Below are 25,511 nucleotides of genomic sequence, written 5' to 3' on the forward strand. Positions count from 1 at the left end.
TGTGTCCCTAGAGCCCATGCTCCACAGCAAGAGAAGCCACCACAATGAGAAGCTGGGGCGCTGCCACTAGAGCGTAGCCCCTGCTCACCGCAACTAGAGAAAAGCCCAAGCAGCAATGAAGACCCAGGACATTTAAGTTAATTAAATAACTTAAAAAGAAAAAAAAACTTCATATCCCTTGGATTTACTTCTCTTTTCCCTCTTTCAAGGATCTTTCATTGTTTTAGGCCATTTTTCTCATGTCTCTCTAGGTCTCCCCTTCTTTTTGAACTCATGATCAACCCTTTATCTCTACCTAGTTCCCTGCTGGATACCACAGATAGGAAGAGTGGAAATGGAAAATTGGCTATCACAGAGTTATGCACACTGCCCACACTGCCAAGATGAACAATTTTGATTTTTTCCTCAGTTCCCTCTTCCCAGGGAAGTAACAAGACTATGAAAGAAAGCCTGCATTCAGTGCTTAGAAGACACTTAAGCATTGGCATTAACAACCATAGCAACAATTTCTGTGTTCCAGAACAGGAAAAAGCTGCACGATGTTGTGCTTCAAATGACCGTGCCAATGTTTATCCTTTTTACAGAAAACAGGTTTAAGCCAAAGTTCAGAGGGATATTCCTGGATGTTTCGCTCTGCAGAAATCCCTCAGGACCTTTGCTCTACCAAGGGGTGTGGTCAGGGAACCACAATAATTATTGAAATTGCATAATTTTCATTTTGGTGGAATAGAATCAAATTTTAATCTGTTTTAAATAAAATAAATTTAAATTTTCCTGCAGGCTCAACTTTATGGAGCAAAATTCAGACTCACTACTCAGTATTGGGAGAAGGAAATGGCAACCCACTCCAGTATTCTTCCCTAGAGAATCCTGTGGATGGAGGAGCCTGGTGGGCTGCTGTCCATAAGATCACGCAGAGTCAGACATGACTGAAGCGACTTAGCAGCACTCAGTATTTGAAGACTCAAAAAAGTGACCACGGTAGAGAATGAACATTTTTTTAAGAGAATTTTTATCAGGGCAGGTTGAAAGCTCAGAATTTAAAACATAGCCACTGACATTGATTTTAACTGTAACTATTACAAGGTATATAAGGATCTGACTGCCTCTTTCATAAAGCTTTGCCTATTTTTATCTTTTTTATACTGGACTTTAATGCAAGATAGAGAAAAAAAAATAGCTATAAAGATTTGAGAAAAAGATTATACCCTGGATAAACATATTACTATAGAAATTCCTTTGTAGTTAAAAATTTTTTAATCTGTTTAATAACCAGCTAACATATAATTATATTGAACTTAACAACATTTTGTTACAATTATAGAGAATATCATCAGTCTGTTATCTTATGGGATTGAAAATTCTCTTGATTCAAAGCGCACTTCAGGCTCAATTGTAGTGTTCTCAGGAAGGTATTACCTCAATAGTGGGGTCAAATTAATCCTTGCCTAAACAGTATTTGGCCACCTGATGTGAAGAACTGACTCTTTGGAAAGACCCTGATGCTGGGAAAGATTGAAGGCAGGAGGAGAAGGGGACAACAGAGGATGGGATGGTTGGATGGCATCACCAACTCTATAGACATGAGTTTGAGCAAGCTCCGGGAGTTGGTGATGGACAGGGAAGCCTGGTGTGCTGCTGTTCATGGGGTCACAGAGTCGGACACAACTGAGTGACTTAACTGAACTGAAAGGGTATTTTGGTTTTGTTTTGTTTTGTTTTTGGCCTCACTGGGCAGCTTGCCAGATCTTAGTTCCCAGACCAGAGACTGAACCCAGGTCCCTGGCAATGGAAGTGCAGAGTCCTAACCACTGCGCAGCCAGGATATACCCCTATAAGGGTATTTTGAACTCATACTTTAAACAGTTTAAAATCAAGCCTTGAAAGTCAAATTGATTCCAAATAACCTAACTGCATTCCAGAACAAAATAAAAAAATATTCGAAGTGATACAAAAATATACAAGGCATTTCACTTCTCTATTGTGTCTCATCAGTTTGATTTTCATTCTGAGCATCAGATCACTACTGCTAATTAGATAATGGTGTTGCAGTCATCAACTCCTATAGTTTCCCCCATATAACTTTCAGATATTTGTCTGTTCTCTCTTTCATGACCCCCAGGATAAGCTCACATCATTTATTTCAACAATTATTCTATGAAGGGCATCTTCCTCTGGGCCAGAAATTGTGCTATTTATTGGAATTCAAACAGAAGTCTCTACCCTTGCTCACAAGCTAATTCCAATCTAATGCAGCAAATGTTTGCATAGATGAGATGAAGTGCCCTAAGAAGATAGAGACAAGAATGTCTGGGGGAGCTGTGGAAAAACACAATTGTAGATGATATCATCTCATAGGTTCCTATTAGATGTCAAGAATCACTTCTAACCCTCCCAGTGACACTTCAAGGCAGTTAATATCCCCACTTTATACTTAAGGGAGCAATTTCAAAAACTTTAAGAAACTTGTTAAGAGGCAACCTTAAGCTGCTTGATTCACAATTCTTTGTACCATAGCATGGTTCTTGTAAAAGGAAATGCCATGTAAGTAATTACTTCCTAGAGGTACCAATAGATGAGCTTGATCTTAAAAAAATAAAAACAAAGAGAGAGACTTACTAATAGTCAAGCAAAGAACTAAACTGAAAAAAGGAGAAATGGGTGCAAACACATCAAAATCTGAATGATCATTGCATGTTTAGAGAAGGGTTTATTCTGTAAAAACAGAATATAGGTGAGGGATGGAGCAGATATGCATTAAAGAGAGAGTAGATAATGATTTCTCTGAGAGTTTTGCTTCCTTTCTGAATTTTCCCCTCACATTTAACCTTCAATGCCACAAGAATTATCCTGTAAAAATACAACCATGTCACTCATCTATGTACAAACATCCAAGGTTTCTCTTGTGTCCCCTGGTGTAAGGTCTAACTTTCTTAGCATTCATGGCACGTGTGCCTTGTTTTTCCAATCTCTGAAATGGGTGTATTTTGAATATCTATTTCCTCGGTTATTATAAGGAGATTTTACACACACACACGAGTCTTAGTCCTGTTTTTCATAACAACATAAAAATGGCATGTTTTTACTAAATGTTAGTGATTAGGAACAATAGCTATTATTATTATTGCTATTCTTTGTGCTATCATAGTATAATGGGCTGAATCAGACATTGAGCAGAGATATTTTGATAAAAATAAAGAATATCAAGTTGAAATACAAGTACTTCAACTGATTTTTTTTAACTTAACACTTTAGAGAGTGGAGTGCATGTGGTAAGATCTTCTGGTTTTGCTTTTCTTTATTTCCTTTCTTATGCTTGCTACAAACAATTTCCCTAGTTTGACCCAATAGCCCGAAGAACCGAAATAAATTTTGCTCCATGTTAACCTTTATTTTAGATTAACTCCACCGAGAACATTGTGAAGCTGTCACCCTTATCTGTAAAAGCATCAGAAGTAGGCATTCCTGTCAGGAAAAGCACAGGTTGTACGGTAATTTAATACAAGTACCCATTGTGCAAACTTGCAGGGAGTGATGAAATCAAAATGGCATGACTTCAATTATTTTTTTTTTCTGCCTGCCTGGAAATTCTCAGAAGGTGATGTCTACAATCTAGGAACTTATAACACAGTCACAAATTTGATCAATAAAACAAAATAATCAAAAGACTATTTTTGCTTATGGAAGTTCTTTTTCTACATTCAAGGGTTTAATTTCACATAGTTATCTGTGTACATTTGAAAAAAATTTTCACAAGATAATACTTTATTTGTGATACATTAGTATATTTTCTTTTTATTCTATCTATTATATATTAAAATAATAGTTATAACCCACACACTTGATTATATGACCTACTAATGCACTGCAGCCATGAAATTAAAAGATGCTTACTCCTTGGAAGGAAAGTTATGACCAACCTAGATAGCATATTCAAAAGCAGAGACATTACTTTGTCAACAAACGTCCGTATAGTCAAAGCTATGGTTTTTCCTGTGGTCATGTATGGATGTGAGAGTTGGACTGTGAAGAAGGCTGAGCACCGAAGAATTGATGCATTTGAACTGTGTTGTTGGAGAAGACTCTTGAGAGTCCCTTGGACTGCAAGGAGATCCAACCAGTCCATTCTGAAGGAGATCAGCCCTGGGATTTCTTTGGAAGGAATGATGCTGAAGCTGAAACTCCAGTACTTTGGCCACCTCATGTGAAGAGTTGACTTCTTGTAAAAGACTCTGACGCTGGGAGGGATTGGGGGCAGGAGGAGAAGGGGATGACAGAGGATGAGATGGCTGGATGACATCACTGACTCGATGGACGTGAGTCTGAGTGAACTCCAGGAGCTGGTGATGGACAGGGAGGCCTGGTGTGCTGCGATTCATGGGGTCACAAAGAGTCGGACACGACTGAGCGACTGAACTGAACTGAACTGAATGCATCACAACCTGTAGTTTAATAGCGTTGTTTTAGTCTCCTGTGACAACCAAGCTTAGACAGTCTGTGATCGAGTCTAATCCTTACAAGATACTTGGAGAATTAGTAGAGATAGTTTGCTTAGACCAGCTAGGCCCTTCATACAGCCTGCCTGTCATCCACCTTCACTCTAATTATCAGATCCTTTAATATGATTATCAGTGTAGGAGGTCTTTGAGATTTCCATGGGATGAAGTGTTTAGAGCTGAGTTGGCATAAGCCAGAGGATCTCTGGGCTGTTGACACTCTGGGGCCTAGAAGCTGTCATTACTCATACATTTTCATTTGATTCCTAGGGCAAACTAAATTGAAGATTTTTAAAAGTGCATTATTTCCTAGGAGGGCTTAAAAAATGAAGTGCACTCAGTAGACTTAAGATTTATATGGTGTCTTTCTTCCCCGTCTTTCTTTCCTTATCCAGAGAAAGACTTAACTTTGAGCCAATGGGCTTCTGAATTAGATAGTCTTCAGTTTTAATTTTAATGCTGCCTTTAAGATCCTTTGTGCCATTTTCTTTATTGATAAAATGAGAATAATGATATCAAATTCATAGCATTCTTGAAATTATGAAAATGATATTATGTGAAGCTCAGGTACTGCATCTGACATAGAGTTGGGACCTAATAAATTTTACTCTTCTCTTCCTTTGGTTCCTTACATCTAGAACATGTATTATTTCCAAACAGTCCAATCCCTGAGCAAACAAGCATACCCACTAAGCATACCACAGATAAGCAAGAATTTTTCTTTGGTAGAACTGCATCCCAAAGCTCAGGTGTTACGGTCAATAAAGAAAAGTTTAGCACACTGAATATAACCTGCATTTCCCCCCAAATGAAATTGAAAAGTCTATTAAGTCTGACAACCACCAAGTTTATAAGACTATAAAGTATATCTGGTAATTGAGAGGCTATCTTTACTTTTTTTTACCTTTTTTCTTCTGTGGAAAAAAAAATAGAAAATAGAAATAAGCATAATATGTAACCATATCAATTATTTATTAGTTCACTGAGTCAAACACAACAAAGAGATTGCACCTGTGTCCAGTTTTTATAGAGGACAAGAAAGCTTGAAGCCAAAGGGGTCACCAACCACAAATTGAGTGAGAACTATCAAGTCTTAATTATCAACACCCTCAGGTGGCTCAGAGGTTAAAGCATCTGCCTGGAATGTGGGAGACCTGGGTTCGATCCCTGGGTTGGGAAGATCCCCTGGAGAAGGAAATGGCAACCCACTCCAGTACTCTTGCCTGGAGAATCCCATGGAGGGAGGAGCCTGACGGGCTACAGTCCATGGCTCTTGCAAAGAGTCGGACAAGACTGAGCGACTTCACTTCAGCTAATCTTTGTGCTGTGCTCAGTTGTTTAGTTGTGTCCGACTCTTTGCAACTCCATGGACTGTGGCCGACCGGCTCCTCTGTCCATGGAATTCTCCAGGCAAGAATACTGGAGCGGGTTGCCATTTCCTTCTCCAAGGTATCTTCCCAACTTAGGGATCGAACCTGCGTCTCCTGCGTTGGCAGGCAGATTTTTTACCACTGCACTACCTGAGAATCCCTAATCTAATTTCTACACTGTAATTTTAAAGGACAGTTTCCCAACCTTTATCAGCTGCTAAAATCTATTGTCATTATTTCTTTGTCCTTCTCATCTCTTCCTCTAGAGAAGAAAACTTTGTCCTTCCTAGTACAGCTACATTCCAAGAAAACTTTAGCCACAGTAAATGATAAAAAATGTGGTTAATATTTTTGGTAAGTTACTGGCATAAGCAACTCAACCAACCAAAAATTAATTAAGAAAAGTAATGCCAATGAATACCTAACATGGTTTTCAACTCTATTAAAATAATTTACAATATGAGAATCCCCCACCAGGTTATTACCATCAACAGTGTTTCTAGTCTTTATTTTCAGTTTGAAGTATGCCCAAGAACTTTCAGGGTCATGCCAACATTTCCCCTCATCTGTCCATCCACACCCTCAATCACAATCACAAAGTATCACAAAATGTGCTCAAGAAATAATATTTAATTGCATAGATACATATTTAGATAGAGTGTATCACATGAGACACATAACCAAGGCATCCTGCTCCCTTTTCTTCCATATTTCCCACCCACCTGTCCTAACTGAATCTCATGGTTCTTTAATCTCCTCTACATCAGAACCTTCAAATGACATACTATCTTGGTTACCCCCAAGCAGAACCTCACCTTTGATATTATTCTCTTTAGAACGGAGCAACGAGATTACAGACACTTTCCAAGACTAACTTTTTGTCCAAACTCTCCAAACATACATCGAACATACCCAACATCCCCCAGGGACCTGAAAGTCCCTCAAAGATTATCCCCCTGCCCCCACCACCATTTTTCAGCCTATCATACCTTATCCTGCTTCCTGCACCTTCCATCTCAGCCTGGACTCTGTGGTTAGTCATTTCTGCAAATTAAGGTCTTCATGGTTTGCTGCTGCTGCTAAGTCGCTTTAGTCGTGTCCGACTCTGTTCGACCCCGTAGACGGTAGCCCACCAGGCTCCCCCGTCCCTGGGATTCTCCAGGCAAGAACACTGGAGCGGGTTGCCGTTTCCTTCTCCAATGCAGGAAAGTGAAAAGTGAAAGGGAAGTCGCTTCATGGTTTACACCAGGCTAACCCCATGGTCTTGCTCAGTTTTACCATTTGTCTTTGTCTCTGAGTTACATGAAGAAATGAAATCATGTCTGTTGGTATCAGTGTGCTTTAATGCTTTTTAGTCCTAAGTGATCTTTCCCTGAAATTTTACAGTCCTTTTGTCCATTAAGATCAACTACCTCTGTACTTTTAGCGCTGTTGTTCAAATCCTCACCATTTCCCTCAAACACCCAGCCCTGTCCACAGCCCTGACTACTCAGTGCCTGCTTTGTCCCACTTTATTGTGATGACCCCTAAACTCATCTCCCTTCATCCTCAAAATCTCTCTGTGCCTTCACCTTTTCTCCTTCTACTTTCTTGATATTGAGAAATAATTACCCCACCCTGAACCCATGTGCTAAATACAAACAGTCAATAAAACTGATTGCTTAATCTCAACTAAGTACAAATTCATGCATGATACTTTCTTTTGGCTTTTAAAAGCTATTCTTAATTTAAGCTATTTCATTATTTTTCTTTATTTAACAATATTTTATTTTACTTTCAAGCACATTTCGCAAATGTGAACTTAATTGGTTTTCATAATAATCCTATGAAATATTTTCAGCACTTTAAAAGAAGTAAAAATGTTTAGGTTGGCTATAAGCTGGTGGAAGGCAGAATGGACAAAAAATAAAGCGGATATAAAAGAAAAAAAAAGGCTGCAGTGAGAGATCACATGGTGTAGAAAAAACAGAGGATGAACTCCATTCCAGCCCCAAATAATAAATCTTGCTATTTCCTGTCCTGAACATCTGTTGACTTCCTTACTGGCCTTCTGTAAGTACCAGATAAGTGCTAATGCCATCACCATCCCCTCACAAAGAGCTTTCATCTTGCTTTGTTTGTTGGATAAGACTTTGATTACTTATGACACATGCTGTGTGTGTCTGTATTAAAAAAAATGTATGTACAAATGGACAGAGTCAAGAGGAATAAAAACAAAAATAAAAGTATTTCTGGTGCAAAATATGTGGAATGTAGTAAAAAAAAAAAAAAACACTGGAAAATACACTATGGACAACATTCAAAAATCAAGTCTGTGATTCTTTATTCTAATTTTTCTAGCTAAAATTTGTGACACCATGTATGTGATACTTTCATTTGTGGTTTATACACTCATCTATGTACACTCATATGTATATATATGCGGGCTTCTCAGGTGGCACTGGTGATAAAGAACCCTTGCCAATGCAGGTAGACGTAAGAGATGCAGCTTCCATCCCAGGGTCAGGAAGATCCCCTGGAGAAGGAAATGGCAACCCACTACAGTATTCTGGCCTGGAGAATCCCATGGACAGAGGAGCCTGGCAGACTGCAGTCCATAGGGTCGCACAGAGTCAGACACGACTAAAGTGACTTAGCACACACAATCATATATATATGTATGTATACTCATCTTTAATACATATATATATACATATACACAGACACATATATACACATATATATTTATACACACACATATATACGGCATCACTGACTAAATGGACATGAATTTGTGCAAACTCCAGGAAATAGTGGAAGACAATAGAAACTGGTGTGCTGCAGCCCGTGAGGTGACAAAGAGTTGGACATGACTTAATGATTGAATAACAACATTCATCTATTGACTTCCTAAATTTTGCTCCCATGAAACCACAGTCATCATGGTTTTATTCTCCAAAAGAAAATTTTATAGCATAAACTATGCATTTCCATGGAGACGTTTCCCCTTTCCCTGTGTTGAGTTCCCTTTTTAAAACTTGTCATAGCACTATTTCTTCATATTGCTTTATATGATCATGGTGGCATTTATTTAATTGAGGCTTCTTCCATAAACATTATAAACAATTTTAAGAAAATAAAGATAAAAACTAACTTGAAGCAATTTCTTAAAATCTTTTAAAAATTGCCCAAAGTAACTTGGGGCCTCCTGAGTGGCTCAGACAGGAAAGTGTCTGTCTGCAATGCAGGAGACCTAGGTTCGATCCCTGGCTTGGGAAGATCCCCTGGAGAAGGAAATGGCAGCCCACTCCAGTATTCTTGCCTGGAAAATCCCATGAACTGTGGAGCCTGGTAGGCTACCATCCATGGGGTCTCAAAGAGTCAGACACGACTGAGTGACTTCACTTTCACTCACTTTCAGTGTAACTTGAAATGATTTGAAATCATTGCTAATTGCTCAACTCACCCAAGGCTTTATTACAGATACAACAACAGGAGTTACCTAATATGCAGAAAGGAATATATTGGATAGACATTAATGAATGTCAAGTTAAGAGTTGAAAATGTCAGGTTAAGAGTTGAGAATGTCAGGTTAAGAGTTTGGAGTCTATCCAGTTTTGCATCTCTTATAAATCATGTCCTAACATGTTATACACAGTAAGAAGTTAATAAAGGTCTCTATTTTTTTTTGTCTTATCCTGAGCCTTTTATTTAATCTGACCTTCCCTCACATATTTCATACTTGGGAAATTTGTGCACATAGGTCAAGGAAACACTTTGAGATGGACTCAAGAGCATTCTAATGGAATTAGAATTAACACCTGGACTGGTTTCTGAGTAACAGGTGGAGGCTACACATAGCCTTCAGTGACTAGATTTTGCCTCCATCTCTCCCCTCTTCCTGCCTCACGGGTTAAGCTCCAGATATATGAATTGCTGTCTGTTCCAAGTAGACATGATACTCATTCTAACCTCAATGCTTTTGTACATTTGGCATCACCTTCTGGAATGTTTCCCCTATCCTTTGATCTCCTGATTCACATGAGAAAATTTTATCTATCCTTTATGACTCAACTCAATAAGTACCTTGCCTTCAGAGAAGCTGCTCTGAAGTTCTCTGAGAATTTGGCCCACCCTCTTCAGAAACAAGACTAGGTATCCTACCTCTGCTGCTGCTGAGTCGCTTTAGTCGTGTCCGACTCTGTGCAACCCCGTAGACGGCAGCCCACCAGGCTTCCCCATCCCTGGGATTCTCCAGGCAAGAACACTGGAGTGGGTTGCCATTTCCTTCTCCAATGCATGAAAGTGAAAAGTGAAAGTGAAGTCTCTCAGTCGTGTCTGACTCTTAGCGATCTCATGGACTGCAGCCCACCAGGCTCCTCTGCCCATGGGATTTTCCAGGCAAGAGTACTGGAGTGGGTGCCATTGCCTTCTCCAATCCCACCTCTAGGCACCTACCATATTCTAGGCATACTTTTCATGTGATGTTCTAGGCTACTTCATAATTGTCTGTATATAAGTCTGCTTCTCTTAGTAGACTGAAAGTTTTGTGATAATGGAATCAATCTTTTTTTTATATATATTCCTTGAAGCTAACATGTTTCCAAACTCATAAATGTTAAGTTTAAAGTGAATAGATGGAGAGAAAATGGGAAGGAAGAATTTAAATAGTGAAGAATTCAGTCTGTTAAAAAGATAACTTTATAAGCAATATGAAAGAAGGAGGTATTTTTCAGGACTCTTTACCTGCATGTGGTGTAATCACAACCCAAATTGACTAAACAAGGGAAGAGAATCTATTGTATATGACAGTGGAAGTCAAAGGATTTGTTGTTTTTCAGTCCCTCAGTCATGTCCGACTCTTTGTGATACCATTAACTGCAGCATGCCAGGCTTCTCTGTCCATCAGTATCTCCCTGAGTTTGCTCAAACTCATGCACATAAAGGATTAGGTAGAACAAAGCTAGACTCAAGTTCACAAACAGCATCTCCCATAGTCTTGTCTGTGTAAACTATGTGCTTTCCTCTGTGGCTTTATATTCTCAGGCAAATGTTCCCTAAGTCATGGCAAGACTGCAGATTTCCATCTTACCAGTTTAGCAATCCCAGCTAGAACCAAGAGCCTCTCAAAGCCCCTTAATTCCCTACTCTCCTGCACAATTGACATTGTCTTATTAGCCAACCTTAACTCATTGGTTCCATTGTGAACCCATGTTGACGTGTGCGAGGACATAGGTAGGAAGCAGGGAGCAACAGTGTCCTTGGGTCACAAATTCTCTGTCTTGAGCTCAGAATTGAAGTCACTTTAATCACATGGATTGCCAAGGGCAGAGGCAGGGATTTCCAAAGGAAAACTAAGGTTCTATTTTAAGAAGAAAGAGGTGAATTTTGTGGTGATCCACTGATTAGGGCTACACACTTTCACTATTGAGAGTGTCAGATCGATAGAGAAGTAAGGTCCCTGCTGCACCTGTGTGAACCCCTCCACCCTCCAAAAGAAAGAAGGAAAAGAACAAAGGTGGGTGCCAATCAGGAGACAGGTAGAGAAAGCAGCAGACGTACTCATAGGAGAGCTCGGAAGGGGAGGTTAACAATGTTGTTCAACTGAACATTCTTAGAAGGATGGGAGATCTTGGGATCTAGTAACTTGTTCAGTGATCTTCATTTTCTCTCTTAAGTGTAGAACTGTTCTACATAAACCATAGCTGTGAGGAAATGGGAATGGTAGCATTGGCAGTTATGTCAACAGAGCTCTCAAGGTGAGCTAGGACACGGCAGAGCCACACCACTCGTTCATGCTGGCCAATGAGCAAGGTCAGTGTTCAGCATGGAACAGTGACCTTAGATTCTGCAGGCATGTTACCTTGTATTAATCAAATCTCAAAGATACCCTTACAGTTACAGAATAGAATAGAATTTAGGAAATTGAGCTTCTATTTTAGAGATGACTCCATTGAATTCATGATTGCATTGATTTATGGCTTGTGCATATAAAAGTGGCATTCGGGACATATTAAAAATTAGAAATCATTTGCTTATCCTGATAAGCTTCATATCACTGATGCTTTTAAAATTTTCTGAAACTCACTGTGGGGCTGACCTGAATTAAATAATGGAAAGCAGTACATTATTAAAGGAAAAACAATCCTTTTTTATTCCTTCCTGAAAGTAAATGATTTTAATTTAACAAGTTCCAGAGGTCATGTTATAGATAATTCTACAGATAAAGAGTTGATTCTTGACGTGTCTCATCCTTTTGGCTGCTGTTGTAAGTAAGCTGAGATTCTACTTTTCCTTGGTATTTATTCATGTCACTCTTTGGGTTGGGTCTGGGAACCATTACAGCTAATACTTTTCATTGTTTGAGCAACTAACTGTTAATGCCCAAGGCAGATATACAATCATTTCTTAAATATTTTCTCATAAGTGAATTGGGAAATTTTTTTTACTCTTATTCCTATTTTATATGAGAAGTAATTGAAAGCAACAGTGGATTTTAAAAAGCTATTCCAAGATTCTCAAAGAATATGGATGCGTTCCCCCTTACAAAATTTCTAATGCTAAAAAAATTTAATGATAAATTAAGATATGTTTCTCTGAAATATACATATACATATATATATTCTCTTTACAACAGAGGTTGTTGTATTTATTGTGGTTGTTGTTTAGTTGCTCAGTCGTGTCTGACTCTTTGCAACCCCATGGACTGTAGCCCACCAGGCTCTTCTGTCCATGGGATTCTCCAGGGCTGGATCACCATGTTGTGTTTATGCAAGTAACTTAATCAGGTCAGGCTGCTATAACATAATATCATACACCGAGTGAGTGAGTGAAAGTCGCTCAGTTGTGTCTGACTCTTTGTGACCCATGGACTATACAGTCCATGGACTGAATTATCCAAGCCAGAATACTGAAGTGGGTACCCTTTCCCTTCTCCTGGGTTGACTAGGCTGAAATAACAAGCATGAGCCTCTTGATGAAGGTAAAAGAGGAGAGTGAAAAAGCTGGTTTAAAACTCACCATTCAAAAAACTAAGATCATGACATCCAGTCCCATCAACTCATGTCAAATAAATGGGGAAAAAATGGAAACAATAGCAGGCTTTATTTTCCTGTGCTCCAAAATCACTGCAGATGGTGACTGCAACCATGAAGTTGAAAGACACTTGCTCCTTGGAAGAAAAGCTATGACAAATCTAGACATCATATTAAAAAGCAGAGACATCACTTTGCCAACAAAGGTCCATACAGTCAAAGCTATGATTTTTCCAGGAGTCATGTACAGATGAGAGAGTTGGACCATAAGCGAAGACTGAGCACTGAAAAATTGATACTTTCAAATTGTGGTGCTGGAAAAGACTCTTGAGAGTCCCTTGGATGCAAGGAGATCCAACCATTCCATCCTAAAGGAGATCAGTCCTGAGTGTTCATTGGAAGGACTGATGCTGAAGCTGAAGCTCTAATACTTTGGCCACCTGATAGAAAGAGCTGATTTATTGGGAAAGATCCTGATGCTGGGAAAGATTGAAGGCAGGAGGAGAAGGGGACGACAGAGGATGAGATAGGATGAGATGCTATCACTGATGGATAGCATCATTGATTCAATGGACAGAAGTTTGAGCAAACTTCAGGATATAGTGAAGGACAGGAAAGCCTGGCATGCTGCAGTCCATGGGGTCGCAAAGAGTCAGCCACGACTTAGGGACTGAATAACAACAAATTTCTCACATTTCTGGAGACTGGGAAGCAAGATCAAAGTATCTGCAGATTTGATATCTGGTGAGAATCTTCTTCTGGTTTGCAGGTAGTGAAATCACCTTGTTTTATTCTAACATCACTGAGAGAGACAACCAGCTCTTTGGGTATCTTTTGCTATAAAGGCACTAAAGGATGTGATGACCCCATCCTGATGACCTCAAATAAACCTAATCACGAAAAGGCTCCATGGTCATATACCATCTCAGTGAGGTATAGGGCTTCGGCATAGGAAGTTTTGGAGGGTGCTAACATTTAATGCATAACAGTAAGGTTGTCAACACTTCTATTTTATTTAGCAAATATTTATATAGCACTTTATATGTGCTACTCTTTGGACACTACTGAGCACACACTCTTCTAGAAATGTTAACACATTTCATATTCATAGCAACTCTGTGAGGCAGACACTATCATTAGCTTGCTTTAACAGAGGAAGAGCAAAAGCAGGGACAGATTAAATAATTGACCATGATCCCATGGTCACATGGCAGGTAAATGTGCAGTTGAGATTTCAGCCTTGACAGCCTGATTGACAAACTCCCTCTGTTCCTGAGGCAGACCCTCTTCCTCCACTCCCCAATCCTTCTCACAGCATCCACAGAACATCACACACATCCCCAAGGTCCTTACCTCCTCTGGAGGGTCAACTTAGACCAACTACAGTTTAATCCAAAAAGGGATATTGAAACTGATGCTGAAAGTGAAAAGCCTTCAGTTACATAGAATTTGAAATGTAAGTACATTGATAGTTGATTCCCAGGAGGGAATCAGTCCAAAGAAATAGGCAAATTCAAACAACACAGAGTGAAATATACTAGTAATCTAGTATTTGTGTCCAAAGCCATATCTGTTTGCTGCTTAAAGTCAGGAATCTTAGGCACTAGCTTTCTGATCTTAAGATCTTTTCTGCCCACAGACAGGCCTAGGATAGGTGAAGGGACCTCCTGAGCCCAACATGGCCCTTAATAATACCTGATATCTGTGGTGGGTGAAAACACAGCCTTCTGTATAACAAAAAGTGGTGCTCTTGGAATCACTAAGTTCCAGAATTTCGAAGAAAGGACAGATAAGAGATTACAACACAGTATCCTAAAATAAACAGGGAATCAACCCATTTAATAGGTCCCTGGCCCTCACCCCCAGTCAATATCTCAAAAAAAAAAACAAACAAACAATGGCACTAGCATGATTTATTTTTGATCCTAGAACATCAGGAATTAGACAAAGGTTCTTACATATAAACTGAGATGACAGATGTTATTTTAAGCAGTGCATTTATTTCAGGGATTCATAAAATCTACAAAATGCAAATTAAAGAGAAAGAGGAAAGACAGACAAAACAAACAAATAAAGGCTGCCATTCTAGCCTCAACTCGTTCAATCTCCAAAATAGATGTGTCTTTGAAAGAAACTAACTCCCCCCTAAGCTGTGGTGCTTATACTATACTAGTCTAATCAGTCTGACAACTCTCGCTGACAACTAGGGGTGTCCGGCGCCCATGGCACACCCCTCTCGACCTTAGGTAGCCCCAGCCTGGCGGCGACTCATTCCCCTCCTGGGGATTTGGGCACAAAGAGGACACCCCGCGTGCGTGGATTCCCTGGGAGGCAGGCGGGGCCAAGCCTTCCTTCCGCACCGGGAATGACCCTCGCGTCCGGGAATTTCCCGGGCCCTGGGCTGCCAACTCCCGCCCCAACCATGGATAAAAGGGGTTCACCCGGCTCGAGGAGCCACAGAGCCCGCTCAGCCAGTGCTCCCGCCAGCCTTCCCGCAGCAGACACAGACCCTCCGAGCTGAGACTCATGGCCCGAGCCGCGACCGCCGCCGCCCCCCGGCTCCTCCGCACAGCGATGCTGCTCCTGCTCCTGGTGGCCGCCGGCCGGCGCGCAGCAGGTGAGACCCGGCGCCCGGGATCCCCTGGGCCGTACGGGGACGGGTGGGTACCCCTGGGGACAGCCCCTAACCCACTCTGTCCTTCCCGCAGGGGCGCCCGTGGTCAACGAACTGCGCTGCCATTGCCTGCAAACTTTGCAGGGGATTCACCTCAAAAACATACAGAGCGTGAAGGTGACGCCCCCCGGCCCCCACTGCGGCCAAACCGAAGTCATGTAAGTAGAGCCACTGTTGTTGTCCTTATCACCCCTGTCGTCCGGATGCCCCAACCTAGACTTACAGCCCGACCTCCTGCCTCACGTGGATTCTCCCTTCTCTCTGCAGAGCCACTCTTAAGAATGGTCAGGAAGCTTGTCTCAACCCTGAAGCTCCCATGGTTAAGAAAATCATCAATAAGATGCTAAACAAGTAAGTCATGGATTTTATTCCTACTTGCAACTAGAGCCATTGCTCTCAAATACTGGCATCTACCTCCTGAAAATAGTATTTGATAAATCCACAGTTTAGTTGTAAGACTAAAACCCATTATTTCCCCATTAAATTTGATCTGCTCTAGTGTCCTAAGGCTATTTTCAGCTCCCTCTGTCCTGGTCCTCCTCTCCATCTCCATTCAAATGAGCCTGTATGTTCCTAAAAGATTCAGTAGGGCTTTCCTGGTGGCTCAGAAGGTTAAAAATTCACTTGCAATGCAGGCGACCCAGGTTCAACCTTTGGGTCAGGAAGATCCCCTGGAGAAGGGAATGGCTACCCACTCCAATCTTCTTGACTGGAGCATTCCATGGACAGAGGAGCCTGGTGGCCTACAGTCCATAGGGTCACAAAGAATCAGACAAAACTGAGCGATTTCAAAAGATTAAGTAAATTTAACCAGAAATGGTAAAATGCTTCCAAACCATTAAAGAACAGATGTTGTTTACCTCTTTTCCTCAATGGTTTCTACCTGAAAAATGGAGACCCAGGTCTCCATGGGCAACAGGGACCTCAGAAACTTAGCAGTGAAGAGCAGGACTTTGCAGTGAAAGCTCCCTGTCTAGGATGCCTGTGAAAGTTTTTTAATCCCTTTGAGCAGAAACCTTTTCTGAGTGCGGAGCTGGGCCAGGGTCTGCATGCAGAAGTCCCTCCAGCCTTGGGGCCTGTACAAGAAGAGTAGCTTTCCTCAGCACTTATAACCCTAACCCTTTTCTCATTGCAGGGGCAGCACCAACTGACTTAGAGGGAAGTAAGAAATTCATTAGTGACAGTTCCTGAAAAGTGGTCTCTGCTCATAGAGGAACTGAAAATGAAGAAGAGAATGGCTGGTTTCCAGGGACAACTAGAAAGGACTTGATGTGCTGGACTATTTTATATGAGTTCTATTTATTTATATACGTATTTATTTTTCAAAGCTGGTATTTTAGTCTTTTACATGTTAGTGTTTAAAGATGTGATTATGTTAAATCAAACATAACCCAGTCCTGATTGTTATTTAATATGAAGATGATGAGTTTTAAATGTTTTATTCCCCTGATATTTATTGGAAGACCATAAAGTGCCAGGCTCTGTGAGAGAGGTGGAGGCAGTGAGTGGGAGAGGGGAATTTATACAATCAGACAGTGAAATCACTATTAGAATCAGGGAAAGTATGTGCATTTCTATTTCTTTACTTTTTAAAAAGAATGTCAGTTGTTATTTATTGAAATGATTTCATATTATGTGATCAACATTTTTATGTTGAAATTTCCCTTGGACATTTTATGTCTTGCTTGTAAGGCATAATGCCTTGTTTAATGTTTACTATGTGGTGTTTCTCTTTGTTTTGGAACGAAGAAGTTAAAACTACTGTTACATTTTTTAAATGGCATGAAAATAAAAGTTTTGCAAAAAAAATAAGATGATTAAGTTTTGTTTTATTCTTCTTGATCTTTAGTTCCTACTGGGTGCTCAAGGTATTATACACTCAGGCTTAGGTTGTGCCTAACTTAATGCCAACTCCAGGCTGTTATTCCCTTTTTTTCTCTAACTTGAGAAGGAATATTTGATATACTACCCTCCTCAACCACTTTGAGAATTCTAGTTTTATAAAAAGAAAATTGCTGTTTTTTTCACACTGACCAATTTGTTACTCAAAAGTAGTTCTTTATAAACTGTTGAATTTTTATTAGTATTTCAACAAGGGCTCCTATTCAATTGTTTTGATAAAATGGTTTTTCAAACACCTATGCAATTCTTTTCCTTTTAATGAAGCTGGGAGAAAAAGATAAAAGTAGATTATTCCTAAGAACAGGAGCAGTTTGTGTTGTTTAAAATGACAATAATAATGGTCAGTAGAAATAAATACATAGTGTACAGTAAAATATATGACAAAAGTAGCACAAATGATAGGTAGGGAGATAAATAGATTTATAATACAATGTGTTATACAATATAATACATTGTTAGGGAAAGCTTTAAAGAAAATTGCAATGTGGCAAGAATATAGTAATTTTTAGGACAACCAATAAAAAAAAAGCTAAATTTTAGATTTAAAAATCTAAAAAAAGGGAGAAAATGGAATAAAAGAAAATACCTGTATAATACAAAAGTAGACAAAAATTAAGGAATAAAGGAACAAAACAACAGATGGCACAGGGAGAAATGGCTTCCTTTTGGAGGGATTTCTAATAATATAAGTAGAGCCTCTTGAAGGTGGGGTTTAATTCCAACCCTTTCACACACACCTGAGTTTGAGCTGGACTTAGTGACTTACTTCCAAAAAAGAGGTAACGAAAAAGGAAAAACAATAAACTTACAATAGAGAATCTGTCACTTAACCAAGTGATTAAGTTTATTATCACCACTTTATATCACATGTACTCATATGATGTGATGAGAAGGACACTTCATCTTCATGATATTCTTACCCCAAATCAATAATCCCAGTGTAATCATCAGAAAATCATCCTAAAAATCCACATGGAGGAACATTCTACAAAATAACTTATCTTGCCTAGAAAATCCCATGGATGGAGGAGCCTGGTAGGCTGCACTCCATGGGGTTGCTAAGAGTCGGATACGACTGAGCAACTTCACTTTCTGAGCGACTTCACTTTCACTTTTCACTTTCCTGCATTGGATAAGGAAATGGCAACCCACTCCAGTGTTCTTGCCTGGAGAATCCCAGGGATGGGGGAGCCTGGTGGGCTGCCATCTATGGGGTCGCACGGAGTTGGACACGACTGAAGTGATTTAGCATTTAGCATGCTATAAAACTGTCAAATTCATGAAAGACAAAACTGAGAATCTGTCACAGCTCTAAGGAGACAAAAGACACATGACTTAATGCCATGTGGTATGCTGGATTGGATCCAGGAATAGAAAAAAGACATTAATGGAAAGTGGTAAGATCCAAATGGAGGCTGGAGTTTAGTTAACAGCAATGTGCCAATGCTAATTTCTTAGTTTTGACAAGTGATTATAAATATGTAGAATATCAACAAGAGGAGATACTGGGCCAAGGTCCACAGGAACTCCATGTGCTATCTATACAAGTGTTTAGTAAATCTAAAATTATTCTGGGGCTTTCCTGGTGGCTCAGTGGTAAAGAACACGCTTACCAATGTAGGAGACGTGGTTTTGATCTCTGGTCCAAGAAGATCCCACATGCCGTGGAGCAAGTAAACCCATGTTCAACAATTACTGAGTCTGTGCTCTCCAGCCTGGGAACCACAACGACAAACCCTGTGCTGCAACTTCTGAAACCCGCTCACCATAGGGCCTGTGCTCCGAAACAAAAGAAGCCACTGCAAAGAAAAGCCCATGCACTGCAACTAGAGAGTAACCCCTTTCCCTGCAACTAGAGAAAAGCCTGAGCAGAAATGAAGACCCAGCAAAGCCAAAAAAAAAAAAAGTAAACTAACTTTGAAAATTATTCCAAATTGAAAGTCTATTTTTAAAAAGATAAGACATTAAATCCAAATATATTAGAAATTATAGTAAATTGAAATGAGATAAACATTCAAATTAAAAGTCAAAGACCATCAGGCTGTGTAATTAAGACAAAAAGAATCAATGTTGCTTTAAAAAGGCACACTTTAAGCATTAGGACCCAGATCATTTGAAATGAAAAGAATTAAAGCATTATATCATGCAGAAAAACACTTGAAAGAAACTTGGCATGGATATACTGATGTATTAATTACTTATTAATTTATTATTAGTATAAATTATTGATATACTTGTTAATGGTTGACATATTGTGCATGCATGCTAAGTGACTTCTGTCATCTCTTTGCAACTCTTTGCAACCCTACAGACTTTAGCCCGCCAGGCTTCTCTGGGATTCTCCAGGCGAGAATACTGAAGTGGGTTGCCAGGCCCTCCTCCTGGGGATCTTCCTGACCCAGGAATTGAACTTACATCTCTTACTTCTTCTGCATTGGCAGGTCATAAAGAATGTATCAACAAATTTTAAAACCTTGAAAAGTTACAGAGGATATTCTCTGATCATCAAGATTTTTATGATGAGTATAACTTTCCTAGCTGAAATATGTAATAACATATTACTGTACGTGATATGCTTGCTGTGGTTTATAACTCATCTCTCAACTTCCTAAATTTTGCTTCCATAATACAGAAAGCATCAAAACAGGGTCATCATATAGCCAAGAGTGATAAAAAGTATTTCCACAGAGATATTTCCTCACTTCCTATATCTATTTCTTGACATATTCTTTGGTAATTTTGGCATTTCTGTATTTCTTTGGCTTATACATATGTGATGTATTTTAATTACCTCCACAAAAGTTTAAAAAACAATCTTAAAAAAAAACAGAAAGTCAAAGTTTACACTGAAATCTATTCTTTAGAAGACTTGGAATAATGCCCAAACTTAACATATTACTTGGTATTCAGAGATAATTGAAATGAATTTAAATATTCAGAGATTTTGCAATTGTCAGGCTGTCTTTCCGACAGGAACAGAAGGTAAGACTAACTCTATTGCAGAAGAAAGTACGCATGAAGAAGAACTTCATGTTTCAGCTTTTTCCACTACATATCTTCTGCAAAATTGACCACAAACTCTTGCATCAATACATTGTATGTGCTTTATAAATGCCCTTTGACTTAATATTTTTGACCTAAAACTGATAGATTGTCAGATATTTCTCCAGTGAAGATGGGTTTATTCAAGACCAGCAAAGAATTGCAATTTGAAGTCTGCAACCATGGCAAGCTCCATCCAAGTCCCCACGCGGTAAGGGAAGAAGAACATTTTTATAGAAAGGAACAAGAAGTTGGGAGGGCTCCGGTAAACAAAATGCATGGATTTTCATGGACTGAGTCTTTGCAGGGAAAGGAGTCTTCTTCCTGTTGGGTTCAGTTCTTGTCCCAGAGTGTGAGAGCGCCCCCTTCTGGTCACTCTGTTCTACTTGGGTTTCTATGAAGTTTCTGCTTATTATTATTAATTATTGTTAGTTTTACAATATCTACCACCCCTCCTTTTCTGCACACACTGTGAATCTTAGGTTACCCTAGCCTTTCCTCCTCCCCATGGTAGACAGCTGATAAAGGTCACAATGTAGTCTGTGCAAGAAGGCTACAGAAACACCTTGAGGTGCATGGAGAGACTTCCCAACGGAGGTAACATCCGAACTGGGTCTTGATGGAGAAGCAGGATCCTATGAGCACACGGCCTCCAGTGTCCCAGCCCTGCCACCTCCTCCAGCCTCTTTCCCCCTCTTCCTGCTCGTAGAATGAGCTCTAAATGCAAGACACTTGCTCTCTCAGTACTCACATGCTCTTTTCAATAACCATGCCTTTGCCGCCTTGATCCTCTCCTGGAATGTTTTCCACCCCTCTGTGTTCCCCATTTACCTGGAAAGCCCCTTATTCCTAAGATTTGCATGAGTGAGCACTTCTTTCAGGAAAACTTGTCTGACAACTCTCATAAACCCTCTATAAGAGTTGCAGTAGTCTCCCTTCTCACTCCCAATACCTTGGGAATGGTTTGCCATGGTAGCTTTTCCGAAACTTCTCTTTTTTACATTCATTTCCTACTGCATTGAGAGTTAGATGGTAGCAGAGTCTCTTATTCCTCTTTATATCCCCAGCACCAAACTTCATTCCCACCTTATAAAAGCTGAAAAAATAACCATTGAAAGTGAAGAAACAAATGGAGAAAGGCATTAAATTTGAGTTGAAACACCCTCCTTTTTCATAAGATAATTCTGGCAATAAGTAGAGTCAGTAACAAAAAACCTAATTCGAATTGGGTTAATCAAGAGAGACTCATCTGACCTATGAAACTAAAAGACTGATGAGTAGATGCAAAAAAGCTCAGTGATGCAGTTCAAAACTTCATAACAGTCTCACTCTGGATCAGGCTGCTTTTTTCTGTGCTGGCTTCATTTTAGGCACGCTCTTCTCAAGCACGGGCGAAGTTTTAAATTTCTGTTCTACTAGATATAACACAACAGGAATATTGCTTCCAACATCTTCATTCTTCTCCTCTCTGTGCCAGAATCATTCTACCCAAAGTAATCATTGCGGCAAGACAGGGTTGGCAATCCCAAGGCCAGCATGGGGAGAGCAGCAGAGCACAGACCATTCCTGAAGCTCCATCATCTGGGGATATAGCACCAACTCTGGACTTTTTTTTTTTTTTTGACTGTACCAAGCTTAAGTTGCTGCATGTGGGATCTAGTTCCCTGACCAGGTACTGAACCCAGGCCCCCTGCATTGGGAGCCCAGAGGGTTAACCACTGGACCACCAGTGAAGTCCCACAATTCTGGATTTTAAAGGCAGATTAGATAATGTCAATCAAATCTGCATAATGCTGTAAATATGGTAGCTCAAAATGAAATTTAGCTACTAATTCTTTTAATATAGGGTTGGCTCTATACTTTTAAAACTGATGATTGCCTTAGTTGAAAGTTTGTGTATATACATTTCAGAATACTATTGCTTTTTATTTTTAAATTTTTTTCTTTTGTTTTTGGCCATGTTGTGAGGCTTGCAGAATCTTTTTTCCCCAACCAGTGATGGAACTCAGACCCTCCATAGTGAAAGGGTGGACCACTAGGGGGAATTCCCACATTATTGCATTTTAAATGATCTGAAAAATAATATAGTGCCATTAAGGATTAAATTTTGAGAATTGATATATTAAAGTAGAAAAAATCTTTTGCACTTTATTTTGTAAGAAATAAATGTTCATTAAGCAATGTTTATTAAGACAATATACAAAGTCTTAGGCATACAATTGAAGATAATTCTACAATACGATGGTGCTTCTTGATGTGGTTTATCCTTTTGGCTACTACAGTGCTTTGATTTTCTATTCATTCACCCTGAGTATTGGCTTATGCCAATACTTTGGTTTGGATCTGGAAAGCATTAGAGCAAACATTCTCTGGTTTCTTAAGTTATAAAGAGAATAAATGTCTGGGTAGTCTGCAATTAATGCTGAAGGCAAAATATTTTAGATAATAAAATATGACAAAGTGCTCAAACAAAGTCAGTAGAAAACTGTGATCCTTATTTCAGCAAATAAGAGCTGATGGTATTGCTCAGTTCGCTTCTGGGAAACTCTCAGGGTGGAGTCATTATTCCTGACCTGATTTTTGAGTTGAAGTCCACTGATTTGGAAAATCAAATCGCTAGATGAATAGATATGGATTTTATTAAATTCAAGTATATAATATTCATGACACAAAAACTCTTGTTGTCAGTGAAATAAAACACCGGAGACTCTTGAGCAGTTGGCTATTTTCAAGTTTTAGGAAAGGTGAAGTTGAACTATTCAACCATGAGAATAACAAAACAAGACTGCTCCTCTGAAGTTAACTGTCATTTGTTTCAGGAAAAATAAATAATTTTTTATTGTGGAGTGGCTAAAGCTACACTGCCTGAAGTTCAAATTCTGAATTATCTTAACTCTGAGATCTTGGCAACTTATTAATAGTTTCCCTGTGGGGGAAAAATTGTGAAGAAAATAACTGGTGACTATTTCATAAGGCAGTTAAGACTAAGTGGGTTTTACATATGTGCAAAAGACTTAGAATATTGCCTATTACATCAAAGTGTTATTTATGATAGCACTTCGTGTTTACTTAGCATCTCATAAACACATAAAACATGTCAGATACTAGGATGTTGAAGAAAAAAGGAAAGATCTGCAAAACTTTGTTTCTTGAACAGAAGTTTAAAAGTCTTAATAACAATCTCTTCATGTTTTCTGTCCTTTATACTTGTTCTATAATAAGCAGATATACATTTTAATCAGAAAAAGAAAATCAAATTTTTTAACTTTTAAAGAATATCTGTTATGTCTCTGAGCCACTGATTATCTCAAGAAAACATAATATAGTTGACCCTTGAAAACATGGGGGTTAGAGGTGCAGTTGAAAATCCAAGTATAAGTTTTGACTCTCCAAAAACTTAACTACTTATCACCTACTGTTGACTGGAAGTCTTACCAATGGCACAAACAGTCAATTAATACATATTTCATTTAGTCACTAAATTGTGTCTGACTCTTGCGACCTCATGGACTGTAGCCCACCAGGCTCCTCATCTGTGGGGATTTTCCAGGGAAGAACACTGGAGTGGGTGGCTATTTCCTTCTCCAGGGGATCTTCCCAACTCAGAGAGAGAACCAGAGTCTCCTGTGTTGGCAGGAGGACTCTTTATACTGCTGAGTCACCAGAGAAGCCCATTTGTGTTATATACTTTATTCTTAAAATAAAGTAACCTACAGTAAAGAAAATTAGGGCACTTTTATTAGGAAAATTTTAACAATGAGAAAATACATTTATATTACTGTACTGTATTTATTGATACTTTAAGTTTGTCATATGTTTATAAGATGAATCATGTCAGTATCTCCATCAACATTGTCTTATTTAATACAAAACACTGTAGATGTTATATGTACTAATAACATGACTCATCAAAAATGAAAAATAATGTAAAATTCATATTTAATTACAGATATAAAGATTAATGCATTGATAACAAGGAAGCAATATGATTGCTTTGTGGTAGCTTAATTGATACAATTGCTTCACAGTAGCTTAGCCTATATTCTAACGAATGAACCATTATAAAAACCTTATGGCCAACAGTATTACAGTCATATTCATAACATAGTATTAGAAACATGGTTACATTTAAAAAAAAATTTACCTGTGATGATAGTTTCTCCAATTGTGAAATAGAGAGGCATACTGTATGGTTAATGTAATAAAAGCAAAGTTATAAAACAGGAAGAAAGCTAACATATTAATTTTATATTAAGTATCACTCACCTTATGCCCACATAAGAACAGACCAGTATTTACATGGATTCTATCCATTCATGACATAGCAACTTTTTCCTGTTTTTTTTTTTTTGACATTTCTAGGCTATGTGGTTAGTCTGCAAGTTTGGTTTTTTTTTTTTCAAATTGCCACAAATCTCCCAAATTTTTTCCAATATGTTTATTGAAACAAGTCTGTGTATAAGTGGACCTATGCAGTTTGAGCCCATGTTATCCAAGTGTTAAGTATTGCTGTTGTTCAGTTGCTGTCATGTCTGACTCTTGCAACCCCATGGACTGCAGCATGCCACCCTTCCCTGTCCTTCAGTATCTCTCAGAGTTTGTGCAAACTCATGTTCATTGAGTCAAGTGTCAAGTATATTTCCAATTAAGAATTCCAGAAAAATAAAAATAACAACAGTATCTAAGCAAATTCTCAATTATTGCTGAGTTACTCATATTTTATAAGCTTTAGGTCATCTTTCATTCCCTACTCTTTTTTTAAAAGTTAAATTTCCTGTTATCTCAGGACTATACTGACAAAAAAATGTAAAGACAAATCTTTATTATAGTCTAGTTATTCTTAATCTTTTCTAATAATCAAAATGAGACATCTTCACTTTTATTCACATTTTGTAGTTGAAATGACTAAAACTAGAATTATAAGATTACTCAACAAACTAGATAACAAAAATTGTACCCTGTTTTCTCTTAAGAAAAAATATGCAAACATTTTATGTTGGAACAGTTTTTGTTT

At 38.9% G+C, this 25,511-nt stretch overlaps 1 protein-coding gene across 1 annotated transcript; it reads left to right on the forward strand.

The window, feature by feature from the left end:
• The first annotated feature begins 15,323 nt into the window (after positions 1–15,323).
• Positions 15,324–17,370, forward strand: LOC113894385 (growth-regulated protein homolog beta-like). Its single transcript, XM_027544738.1, has 4 exons — positions 15,324–15,496; positions 15,588–15,711; positions 15,821–15,904; positions 16,689–17,370. Exons 1-4 carry the CDS (start codon positions 15,406–15,408, stop codon positions 16,702–16,704), a joined length of 315 nt encoding a protein of 104 aa, XP_027400539.1. The 5' UTR covers positions 15,324–15,405; the 3' UTR covers positions 16,705–17,370.
• The last annotated feature ends 8,141 nt before the right edge of the window (positions 17,371–25,511 follow it).

The sequence above is a fragment of the Bos indicus x Bos taurus genome, chromosome 6, assembly GCF_003369695.1.
Source record: "Bos indicus x Bos taurus breed Angus x Brahman F1 hybrid chromosome 6, Bos_hybrid_MaternalHap_v2.0, whole genome shotgun sequence".
NCBI classification, from domain to species: domain Eukaryota; kingdom Metazoa; phylum Chordata; class Mammalia; order Artiodactyla; family Bovidae; genus Bos; species Bos indicus x Bos taurus.